This window comes from Antechinus flavipes, chromosome 3 (assembly GCF_016432865.1).
Source record: "Antechinus flavipes isolate AdamAnt ecotype Samford, QLD, Australia chromosome 3, AdamAnt_v2, whole genome shotgun sequence".
Classification (NCBI taxonomy): Eukaryota; Metazoa; Chordata; class Mammalia; order Dasyuromorphia; family Dasyuridae; genus Antechinus; species Antechinus flavipes.
The window spans coordinates 423364157-423376818 of record NC_067400.1 but is presented as its reverse complement, the minus strand read 5'-3'; the positions used below and the strand labels follow the sequence as shown (position 1 = coordinate 423376818).

The following is a 12662-nucleotide window of genomic DNA, read 5'->3' as shown; positions in this document are numbered from 1 at the left end:
GGTGTAAATCATGGTAGCTCAAGCTGAAATATCATAACCTGCTTGACAGGGAACCCTTTAGAGACCATGGTGCTTAGGTGCCAAGTCCAGAGAGAGTTTTGGACTTGGAACTGGAACTGTCATAAATAAAAACCAAGTTAATCTATTAAACTAATTATTTCTCCCTTTCCAGAGTATGAGATAATTCAAGGGGTGGGAGGAGGATTAAACCCCACATGTTAGGGGAATAAATTTGCATATTTGTGATTATTCTTCTTGAAGAAAATATTCCTTTCTAAAAGCTAAGTTAAGGATTAAATGGAACTGGGGTGCAGGGGTCTAATGGTCTAATGGTCTAACACCATTATCAGATCTTAAAAATACACAAGAATCCTGGAGGAAGGGGTGAAATGTAATATACCTGGCCTTCCAGTTCTGGGTACCAATGTTACATCAGAATGAATACTTCCCTTCATGCACACTGTATTCCAGGTAAACTAGGCTACTAATAAGTCTTCAATCTTATTTCCCTCTGCTTTCCTACATCTGCATATGTACTTCCAAACCTGAAATGGACTCCATCTACATTTCAGCCCGTTAAAAATTTTCCCTTTTTGAAGACCCAATGAAGGAGTCATCTTCCCCAACAACTATTCTCCAAATTTCCAAAGCTTTAAGTGACTCAAGTGAAATTTCTCATGGATATGTCTGTTCAACTTCTTCTATGCATATTTCATTCTAATTTGCATTTCAGCTGTTTGTATGGATTTAAACATATAAAGTATCTCAATTTTCTAGTTTAACCTGCATCACAGTAGGAATGGACCCTGGAACATAGGTTGTTGTTCAGTTGAGTCAAACTTTCTGTGACCCCATTTTGGGCTTTTCTTAGCAAAGATACTAAAAGTGTTTTGCCATTTCCCTCTTTCTCCTGCTCATTTTATAGAAGAAGAACTGAGGCAAACAGGGTTAAGTGACTTGCCCAGGACCATAGAGCTAATAAATGTCTGAGGCCAGATTTGAACTCAGGAAGAGGTTCTGACTCCAAGCTCAGTACTTTACCCACTGTGGACCCACCTAGGAACTGGGTTCAAATCCTAATTCCAAGGACTTGTTGCCAAATTCCTTAACTTCTCAGATTTCTAGGATCCTTAATGTAGAATCAGAATTTTGGGCAAAATGGCCCCTGAGGTTCCATTCACTTCTACCTCTATCCTGTTATTTGAGAGAGGTGGACACTGACATCCAAAGACTTGCAGGATCTTATAATAAAGCCTTTTTCATTCCTTCAGAAGAGACTTTTTTTTTCCTTTGTATTTTCCCAGTGTCTTGGGGAAGCTTTTTGTATACAAGATATTTCATTAGATTTACAGCACAAGTTTCAAATCCTTCTGTATATGTTTGAAGGAAAAAGAGAAAGGAGAGGCTCATAGATTTATAGTAGGAGAAGATGATTCCTTGGCTGGGTCTTCAGTATAGGGAAAATTTTCAACAGGCTGAAATGTAAATGGCCTCCATTTCAGGTTTGGAAGCCCATATATTCAGATACACAAAAGTAGAGGGAAATAAAATTTAAAGAGTCATTAGTCGCCTGGTTTAGTTGCAGTAGTGTCCACGAAGGGAAGTGTGTGTTTATAACTGATGTAAGATCGGTTCCCAGAAGGCCAGGTATATTACATTTTACCTTTTCCTCTCTTACTCCAGGATTCCTGGGAGTGAGGAAGGTATTCTTGGACTCTGACAATATCTCCAGTCCCCACCAATGATGTTACTTAGAGGCTAACTCCTGTTTTTGCAGATTTTTCATTTTTGAGATTTTGCAGATGAAAAAATGAGATGGAGAAGTTAAGGGTTAAGTTAAACCCAGGATGGCAGAACTAATAAATGTTTGAGGTAGGATTTGAATCCAGGTCTTCGGAGACTCCAAGATAATGCCCTAAGTAACCTTGCCCAACTGGGATTTGAAACCAGGTCCTCGCATTCTATAATTCAGTGCTCTTTCTACACTAGGCTTTCTTCCCACTTATTGTCGCTGTCCTTCATGCCCTAACTTTTAAAGATAGAATTGATGAAGTTATCCATGAGGGCAGGAAGCCAGAATTTGGATCTGAGAACTCACTAGCTTCTGAGTGGGTACAAAATGCTGGCGTCATCATTCTCGAAAACAGCGTTTTTTTGGAGCATGTGAACTTAAAGCATCAAACTTAAGAAACAAGAAGTCTGGGTGAGGGGTGGTGAAAAAGAACAAGAAGTGGAATGCGGGGGCGAGAGGAACTCCATTTTTTCCAGAGGACACTAGTTCTGTTTTCTTATTTCAAGTAGATTGCTCTTTCCTCTCTGCATCAGCCTTCTCCTGTTTTGCGCCTATCTCCAGCCCAAGAATGAATTCTAGTCTCAGAGTACCTCCGCATCCCGTCAGTCCCTTTAGCGGTCACGGCTAATTTGGGGAAAGTATAGAGTTCTCATTCTGGAACTCCAATGGGGTAGCAGTCCTTGCACTGAGCATGTGCGAGCATGCACACTGGCCAGGATAGCTTTTTGGGATCTAAGTCAGGTAACACGCTCAGTTCCCCAGTGCTGGAGGAGTGGCGGGCGGGAGCCGATCTGTCGCCTGCCCTAGGGATACGGTGCAGTGCCCGCTGCACCCCACAGCGCCACGGTAGCGCCTTCTCTCAAGGGTGTGGGGGAGCATCCGTGGGTCCGCGTGTGTGGGGCTGGTTGACGGCAAAAAGAGCCAATCAGAACTAGCAGCCCGGGCTGCCATGTGACAGGCGAGGCGGCCCCTTTCCCCAGCGCGGCCAGAGAGAGAGGAAAGCCAGGGCTCAGAAGGAGCCCGAGCCATCGCCAGCACCAGCAGCAGCAGCAGCAGCTGCGGTGGCAGAGGCAGCCGAGGAGTAGACGCGGTCCCGGCTGCACAGGCTCTAGGGCATAGACCCAACTGCATCCCCGCCCTCCTCCACCCTCAGCACATTGCAAGGAACCCGGCCGCTGCAGTGAAATCTGCAGGACAAGGCTGGACAAAGCAAGATGGCAGGGATCTTAGCCTGGTTCTGGAACGAGAGGTTCTGGCTGCCCCACAATGTCACCTGGGCAGATCTGAAGAACACAGAAGAAGCCACCTTCCCTCAGGCTGAAGATCTCTATCTGGCCTTTCCGTTGGCCTTCTTCATCTTCATGGTCAGGCTAGTCTTTGAAAGGTAAGAAGGGTTGGACGGCTTTCTCCCCTCCCCCTACACACACACACGCACACACACAACCACACACATACACATGCGCCTCTGCCTCCCTGTGCCTCTTTCTCCGTTTCCCTCTATCTCTCTCCTTGTCTCTTACACACACACACAAACACAGACACACACTCTCCCAGGCGCCCGCTCTCTAGCACACAGCGTGGTGCAGCTGCTGTCCTTAGCCAGACTCTGTAGCGCGAGGCATCTTCCTCTTTCTCGCTGCCTGTCACCCAGTGACCCTGGCATCCCGGAGCCTTTGTGTAGAAAGAAGCAGGAGAGTGGACACTCTGCTGCGTTCCGATTTAAAGGAGGAGAGGTTCTTTCCTGCTCATCATTTCTTTGATCCAAGGATGCCAAAGAAGGGACTCGACTTCCTAACGGAAGTGCAGGTTGTTATCTTTGGATCTTCTTGGTACTGCTACCCTCTCTCCTTGGAGAGCAGGGAACAAAAGGTGAAAAGCTGCTGATGGGGATATATTGGACTTAGCTCGGATAGGTTCTCACTGTTCCCCCTCCTGCCCAACCAGGGCACAGAGTATGTTGCTTCCACTGTAGCACTAGGAGGCGGAATTTCATTGGGAATGCTTGGCTACTACACGTCTAATTCTAATAGAGCGGGACTAACAGATGGGAAGAAAGACACTTCAAATCATTGGCTCTTGGTGTTGATTTTATGAACTTGCTCCCCTCAATCCCCCTTTCCCTATTTTTTCCTTGTCTTTTGTCTCCACTTGGCTTCTCGGTAGTAATATCTATCACCCAAAGTGCCTGAATTTTAAATATTTAAATATATTTCCATGTGTGATAAGTAGTGACTGATTTTGGAGGTCTTCAACACTGCGGACCAATTTTGAGACAGGATTCTTAAAACAAGTAACTGACTTAGTAATACTGAATTTTCAGATAGTTTGGTTTGATTGCGGTAATTATTTTGAACTAAAATCGAAACAAAATTTATTTTCATGTTGGGAGAATTTGTGTGCATTTTTATTTGTATTTTATCAAACCAAACCTAAAACCTGTTTCATGTTTTTCGTTTTTACTTTCAAAGTAAATTTTCCAGATGATGCTTTTTCCTAAGATTTTTTTAATGGACCCATAGAGGTGTTTTTCCAAAAGACTACAGAGAAAGATTTTAATTTCTTAAGTCACAGGGTAGTGAAGCAATTGGGATTCTTCTTTGAGTTTTTTGACCCTTTATAAAAAAGAAAGCTTTGTCATGGTTTTCTGATACTTTGAAAAAATTATTTAGGATGACAAAATTTGTTAATTCAAAATTGTGTTTTCCATGAAAAATCTCTTGATGTGATGGTTGTAATTTGTCTTTTTAAATGGGCAAAATGGTGCATAATATGAGAACTGAGACAATTGTGCAAATAAAGGAATTGAATATTTTCTATTAAAAAATATGAAATATACATACTCAGTCCATAATAGATACTTAAATATATCTGGGGAAAGTAGCTGTAGTTACAATTTATTGATTATGACTTCAAAAGTCTAATATTTATTGACAAGATGAATGTATGCTCACCTTAGTGATCTTTAGAAGAGACTCCTGGATAATCAAGGTTTGTCATAGCAGCAATGTGCTTACATCTGAGTAGTCAGCTACTCCAATTGTAAAAAGATGTGTGCTTTTATTTCTTGGAGAACAAAAGCTTGCCAGCAAAATGACTTGAGTGGAGACATCTGCATGTTCTTGGCTTCTTCTCTGTACTGATTCCAGACTGTTCACTATGTGAAGAACAAAAAAAGTAGCTTAAAAAAAAAAAAAAAAACAGGATGGAAACAAGTCTTGTCCTTAAAGGCAATTCATTTTTGACATCTGGGTAAGTTGAACACTCAAAATTCATTTTTCCTCTTCGTGAACATGTTATTTATTTTAAAGCACAAATTCAAGATTTAATGTGTAACTTACAAAGGAGACAGCTGTTTTCACCCATCAGTCACAGAAATTGGATCATATTGACATGTAGATAGGCAGTTGGACTTCTTTTTTAGCTGTTTTAAAAACATGTATGACATTAAATGGTCTGCTTAGAAATCAAAGACTTATCATATATGGCCTAAATTATGAAGATGACAATATTCATGAATTCTGTCCATGAAAAAAAAAGATAACTGACTCACAATTTGTAAGATTTGTACTTAACTTGTTTTTCTAGGAGTGGTGATAGGTTTGCATTGAAGCCATATTCATACTATTTTTCTGGCTTCTTTTAGTGATGAAGGGCATCTATTGGCAGAATAAATAGATGGGGAATTATTCATGAAATCTGTGACTCTAGATGAGTACCTCTTTCAGCTTACCTTTACCATACTCAGACTCATAACTTTAATTTCAGTAGTAGCCTGCTTTGTTCAACTGATATAGTTAAATTAGTCACTATTGTTAATATAGTTACAATTCACAATTATATAATCAATATATCCTTATAAATTTGTATATGAATCTTTTCTTTTGCAAGTTGAAAGTTATTTTAAATGTATTTCTTAAAGTATACTACTTTAAGGAATCTGATTTGAATCCTTTTATAATAGCAATAATTGACATATAATTTAGCATATTTAAATAATAAATTTTATATATTGTATTTTGAAAGCAGATTATACTTATGCATGCACATACATGTGTATACATATAAACACAAATGATTTCATGGTTCTTTCTAAAGATTAGTGCCCAGAACATAGTAGATAAAGTAGGTTTCTTCTCTTTGTAATATAAGTATATGAAGTTCAATTTAAGTAATATTTTCTGATAGCACATTTTCCTCATTCTTTAATTCTACTTTGACATTTTTGACTCTTTGCCATTACAGGATTGAGAGTAAAGGTATCTGGCCTGGACATGGTATCTTTATGTAGCCATATGTGCTACAATATGTAGGCACAGCAGGATAGTTAAAAATGGAACCATGTACAGTCAATGAATTTTAACAGAATCTCTGAATAACCTCATGCTTGGCAGCTTGGGAACAACCTTTATGAAACTGATTTAATATGGTACAGTTGATTTCCAGTACAGATGAAGGGACTGATGAGAAGTCATTGTTGGTAAATGCATACTATTTGCATGAGATTGAGGTGTCTAGTTCTTGAAATTATATGGTTCCTTCTAGAATAAAATTGAAATTTACAAAAATATGTTATATTTTTGACTTCACAATAACAATATGTGATTGTCAATCATGTGAATCCATAGATAATGCTTGGTTGTTTAGGATCACCATTCTAAGGGAAAGAGAATCATGAGAATTTAGCATCTATCTGAATTTTGCCTCTGATACCACCACAATTATTGTAGTATTGGAATAGGGATAGGGGATAGAACTGTAATTTATTTATCATAAGGAAGCTTCTGTCTAACAATGCCAGTCTGATCTCCTCCACTTGATTATTGACTCCCCCTGGCTTTCTTTAGGTCCCAACTAAAATCCCACCTTCTACAGGAAGACCTTCCTAAACCCTTTCAATTCTAGTACTTTTCTTTTAAAAATTGTTTCCTGTTTATCCTATATATAACTTGCTTTGTCTAAATTTGTTAGCATGTTGTCTCCCTTATTAGATTGTAAGCTCCTTGAGCTTAGGTATTTTTTAAAAATCTTTTTTGTATCACCTGGGCTTAGGAGAGTGCCTGAAACATAGAAGGCATTGAACAGATTTTATATTTATTTATTTATTTATTTATAAACAATTTCTCAGAGCACTGAGAAGCAAGGGGACTTGACTGGCATATACAGCCAGTATATGTCAAGATGGGATTTGGATTCAGGTCTTCTAAAGCAGCACTCCACTACATAAATGATCTTAGACTAGGGTCTGTGATTAAGGCTTAATTTTTTTGGATAACTATGTATTAATATAATTGATTGTTTTTGCAATCCTTTGTATTTTATTTTATTTTAAAGCATTCTGAGAAGTACATAGACTTTGAAAGATTGCCTATGATACCATGAAACACATGTATCATAGAAACAAAAAATGTTAAGAATCCTGTACTATGCCATGCTGCCTCTCATTTCTATTATATCATGAAGTTTAAATATCTATAATAGTGATTTCAAGAACTACAAAAGTTACTTCTTGGAAAAAGCACTTCCTTAACTTACAGGGAGTAGAAAGTACATGCCCAAACAAGTATATTTTCACCTGTATGAATTTAGGGATGAGGAAGCAGCATGGAAAGAGCATTCATAGGATTGGAAGTCAGAGAACCTGGATTCTGGGTAAGACTCACTAATTAACTGTATGACTTAAAGTAAGTTACAGAGTTTGTCTTTTTTTAAAACGCTTGATTTAAGAAATAATTTCCTAATTTCTAAGAACAGGCTAGAGTACACTGGCCCTTAACACTTTCCAAATCTGTATATTTCAAACATTGGAATTAATCCTTTCTCAAAAAAAAATTACTACCTGTTATTTCATGATACTCAGTTTAAATGCCAGAAGTTGCTCATAAATGAGAGTCATTTGATTGTGAGAATTTTCAACAGGAATATGTTGGCCAATAATTTGTTACTTTTGTTTTTCAGATATACCTTTATGTTACTTTGTTTTAGGTAAATGAAATCAATTTGGCAAGCCCTTAGCAAGCTATAGAAAAACTACAGTATTCCTGAACTATCACCAAATAAGAGTTTTTATCTTATAATATTTCTCTCTAATTTCTTTACACCTCCTACCTCCTTAGCCTTTGTCTAAACTACTTTGATAACTAGGTAAGAGGGACACCTAGCTCTAGTCACGTAGTGCATTGGATAGAGGGCCCAGCTTGAAGTCAGGAAGATTCTTCTTCCTGAATTCAAATCCCACTTCAGCCACTTATTAGCTGTGTAACTCTGAATCAGTCATTTACACCTATTTGCCTCAGTTCATCTGTAAAATGAGCTAGAGAAGGAAGTGGCAAACCATTTCAATATCTGTGCCAAGCGCACTTTAAATGGGGTAATGAAGATTTAAATTAACTAAAAAATAAGTGAAATATTTGAATAACGCTAGCTTTTCCCTATCTTCTTCCTAGTCCATCATCCCTTTTAGGTTTCTCTTTAGTCAATGATGAGTTCGTATCAAATTGACTAGTAGATCACCCATGTAATTTATTGTCATTCAAAGTTAGGACTTTTTTTCCTCCTTATTCAACTAAGAGGGTGAATGTCTACCTATTAACTTCTTACTAAGTTTCTGATTCCTCAAAAACTATTCAGGAGCTTCAAATACAGGAAGAGAGTAACCTCAATTCAGGCTGATCCTCACTGTAGTCACAAGGGCTTCTGGATATTATTATACTGCCTTTATTTCCTTGATGCTTTCTTTTTCTTCTGAAAGCTTTGTTCTTCTCAGTGCCCTCTGTGAGATGTTAATTGATTACTTATTATTGATTTAAAAAGGATGGGGGTGAGGAGGTATCATTCCATTTTATTTAAAAATGGCTTCAGTGCAATTTGCATGGAATATTTTCTTATTTAGTAATACCCTGGACTGAAGATCAATCTTGGTAAATGTGCCTGATTAGCTCATGAAATGATGACATGATAAAGATTAAAGGTATAGCTAGATACCTCCTTGCTATACACTATAAACTAATATTCATGGTCAGAAGGGGTTTGCAGCAAAAAAAAAAAAAAAAAAAAAGAAAAAAAAAAAAGAAACATCACTGTATGTTTCTGACAGGTTTAGGAAAAAAGCAGATGCAGGTAACTTTTGCTGAAAATCAACCTAGGAGCAGACAGTGTCTTCTGTTTATTTAAAGTGTAGGCAATATTAAAAAAAAATCAGCAGGTTTTCCTTTGATGCATGGAGGGTTGTTAGCTAGTTTGTAATAAGGTGGCTAATTAGATGAATGGCATATTATCTATCTGAATGAATATTACCTAAAACAGTAGTTTGGATAACCATCAAAGATATAGTTATAAAAGGCAACTAAATGGCAGAGTGGATAGAGTGAGGAACTTATTATCCATGTGACCCTATACAAATCACTTAATCCTGTTTACCTCAGTTTCCTAATCTGTAAAAAGAACTGATGAAGGAAATGGTAAGCTATTCAATGTCTCTGCCAAAAATAATTCCAAATGGAGTTGCAGAGTCAGCTGTGACTAAAATGACTGAGCAGCAAAATGGTTATAAAAGAAATTATTTATAACTCTTCCAAATGAGAGATTGTTTTTAGAAATAATGTATACCTTAAAACATAATGATATCTAGAATTATTTTAATGCTTCTGAAGGGATCAGAAATGTGCCAGAAGCATGGAGTTAAGTTTTTCCCAGGTGAGTCATACAAGGTGACCTACAATCTCTTCTAGGCTTCCAGGCTGTTAAATCTCCGAAAAATTTAATATTGAAGCTGTTCAGTTTTTATTTTATTTTTTTATTTGAGGCAATTGAGGTTAAGTGACTTGCCCAATGTCACACAAATATTATTTTTTGTTCAGTCATTTCAGTCATGTCTGACTTTATGACCTCTATTTGAAGTTTTCTTGGCAAAGATTCTGGAGTGGTTTGCCTTTCCTTCTCCAACTCATCTTACAGATGAAGAAATTGAGACAAACAGGGTTAAGTGACTTCCCCAGGGTCACACAGCTAATGTTTGTAGACATTTGAACTGTCTTCCTGATTCCAGCCCTGTCATTCTATCTATCCATTTCGCCACCCAGTTGCCCCACCTATACTGGCCTTAGTTTCCACCAAATGAAGTGGTTGGACTTGAAAACTTCTAAGTTCCCTTTTATTTTTAAATCGATGATTCTGTGATCCTCAAAATGGCCTTAAACATTTAGTAGGATCTGACTCACACAAGAAATTAAAAAAAAATTTGCTATTTTTTCACTTAATAGTATTTTATTTTCCAATTACATGTAAAATAATTTTCAACATTAATTTTTATAAGATTTTGAGTTCCAAATTTCCTCCCTCCTTTCCCTTCCCTTTCCCCAAGACATTAAGCAACTGAGGAAGGTTATACATCTACAATCATGTTAAACACACTTTCATATTAGTCATGTTGTGAAAGGAGAATCAGAATAAAAGGAAAAAAATCATAGGAAAGACAAAGAAAATAAATAAAAAAGTAAAAATAGTATGCTTTGATCTGCATTCAGACTCCATAGTTCTTTCTCTGAATAGAGATGGTTAAATTGCTATTTTAAAATCCATTTACATGTTGTGCATATTTACAGTCTTTCTCCCCACCCTCCCACTTCTCATCAAGCAAAAGCAACAAAATTTCCACAGATAATACAAACTTTCTCACAAATGTGGTAGTTTGAAATTTTTCATTGCTTTCCCTTCATCACTTTAACATTCTTTTTAGTTCTTATGTCCACAGTTTTCTTTATATATTTTCTTTATATATTTGTCCATGATTTCCTTATATTTTTAAATATATGATATATGGAAAGACAAAATAAATGTCATTTGTTGTAAACAAATGTTGTTTACAACAAATGACATTTATTTTGTCTTTCCATATATCACTTAATTTGTCTCTTCTCCATAACAACCCTATGTGGTGTACCATACAAATATTATTATTCCTTTTTTAAAAAGTAACAAACAAGCTCAGAGAAATGTAATTTGCCAGAAAACATGCCATAAATAGTGAGGCTAGGTAGCCCAGGGCATTTGTCTCTAATCATTGCACTCCCTTGATATTCACGAGGGTATCCTTAAAGCCATGATTTATTTGAATTTCCTTAAAAAAAAAAAAAAAAAACTCTTCCATTAAGACTGCATAAACTTTTTTTTATATACTGCAAAGCACTTTAAAATTTAAAGTTCTATATAAATATGAACTACTATTAATACAAATGCTTGTAAAGAAATATTATTGATAATAATTTTGGCAATCAATTGATTTTTAGACCCCTAAGGGACTTTTGAGATTATTTATTTTATTTCTCTTGCCTACTAGATGAGGAAGTTGAGGTTCCTAAAACCTTAGTAACTCATCATAACCAATTTTTTTTTTGGGGGGGTAGGGCAGGAAAAGGGATAGGGAAAAGAAAGACAACTTAAAAGACAATTTACCATTTAATTCACCCCCTCCCAATAATCTTTCTCTTACAGAAATCTTTTGCAATAATATTTTCAGAGATGAAGTTGTTTTTCTTTGCAAGAGAATGATGAGGTAAAATCATTATTAATTTTAATTACTAGGTACTTTCCTCTTCTCTCAATCTTTTCAATTTCTTTGATGTTGTCTTTCCCATTAGCATCTAGTTAGCTCCTTAAAGGCAGGAACTATCTTTCTGCCTGCATTTTTATTCTCAGAGCTTAGCACCAGACTAGGCACATGGTGAATGTTTAAAAAATGCTTGTTGACTTAATAAAACTCTTGTCAATTTGGTCAAGGGTCTTAATTCTAGGGCATTGCTTTGGCTCTTTGTTGTCATTTGGTGGTTTGGTTTTTTGATAGCTTTTGTTTCCCCTCTTACAGAAATGCTCTTTGTTTGTCATCTTGCTCTAGTCACATGTCTATACTGTTTCTCTATGAGCCTTTCTATTTCAAGTTATTTCTCATCAGAGATGTGAGTCCCGTGGATTCTAAATAGGATGCATGGGATGTTTTGGAGATAATGCATTAGATTGTAGATGATTTTATGTTTAGAGAGTGAGATAGAAAGAGAAAAAGAATGAAAGTCTTGGGGAAAGGAAGAATAAGAGGAGTAAAAAAAAAAAAGCACAAAGAATGTGATTATTTTTACAAAGGGGTCACAGAAAGAGTCATCATCAGACCTCAAGAAAAAAAGTCTAGACTCCTGACTCACAGACCTTTTGGAAACCGACCTAACCACTAGCTGTGCCATACTATTTCTGTTTCTATCTGAGTTACTGAAACATGACTTCACCGAAAATCGCTGGTTTCCTTTTCTGATTTTGACATTTTTTGTGTCATGAACAAATATTCTAGCCCTCTTGTGTTTGGGTTTTAATTTTTTTTTTTTTTTTTTGGTGGGGTAAGTAGGTAAGTATCTTTACTTTATCACTTGACAATGAAATAAAATAATCAATCAAGGAAATAGATATAAGAGATGTGGATCTAAATGGAATTAAGTAACAATATTCTAAAAATGAATTAGAGAAGAAAGAGCAATAATGCATTTAAAAAAGATAATAGATAATAGTGTTGGAGATTGGGAGAAGAGTAACTACTTTTTAGAATTGCAGTAGAGATGGTAGAAGAGGAGAGAGAGGGCAAGAACAAAATATACACTGCTTGATACACTAAGCATTTTAGCTGCCTTTTTCAGTAAGAGACTTGAACAAATATACTTAAATGTCTACTTATGAATATTGTAGTATGCAATTGCTAATAGAAAATTGCTCTGTGTTGCAATAGTACATTACCTTTTAGGAAATCACATTTCATATTTTTGTAATATCTAGGTAATTAAGGTATAAAGATTCCAGTATACAATCCATTTATGCTAATCAGGCTGATAGGATA

The 12662-nt window shown here is 36.4% G+C and overlaps 1 protein-coding gene across 2 annotated transcripts in view; it reads left to right on the top strand.

Annotated features, from left to right (window-relative positions):
* The first annotated feature begins 2785 nt into the window (after positions 1-2785).
* The window catches only part of CERS6 (ceramide synthase 6), a 291619-nt gene continuing 281742 nt past the window's right edge, over positions 2786-12662 (top strand). The window contains exon 1 of one of the 2 annotated variants that reach the window (XM_051986225.1): positions 2786-3176. In XM_051986225.1, coding sequence (XP_051842185.1) covers positions 3007-3176 — 170 coding nt within the window. In that variant the 5' untranslated portion in view covers positions 2786-3006. The remainder of the gene's footprint in view (positions 3177-12662) is intronic. The other variant, XM_051986224.1, reaches the window with a different exon arrangement.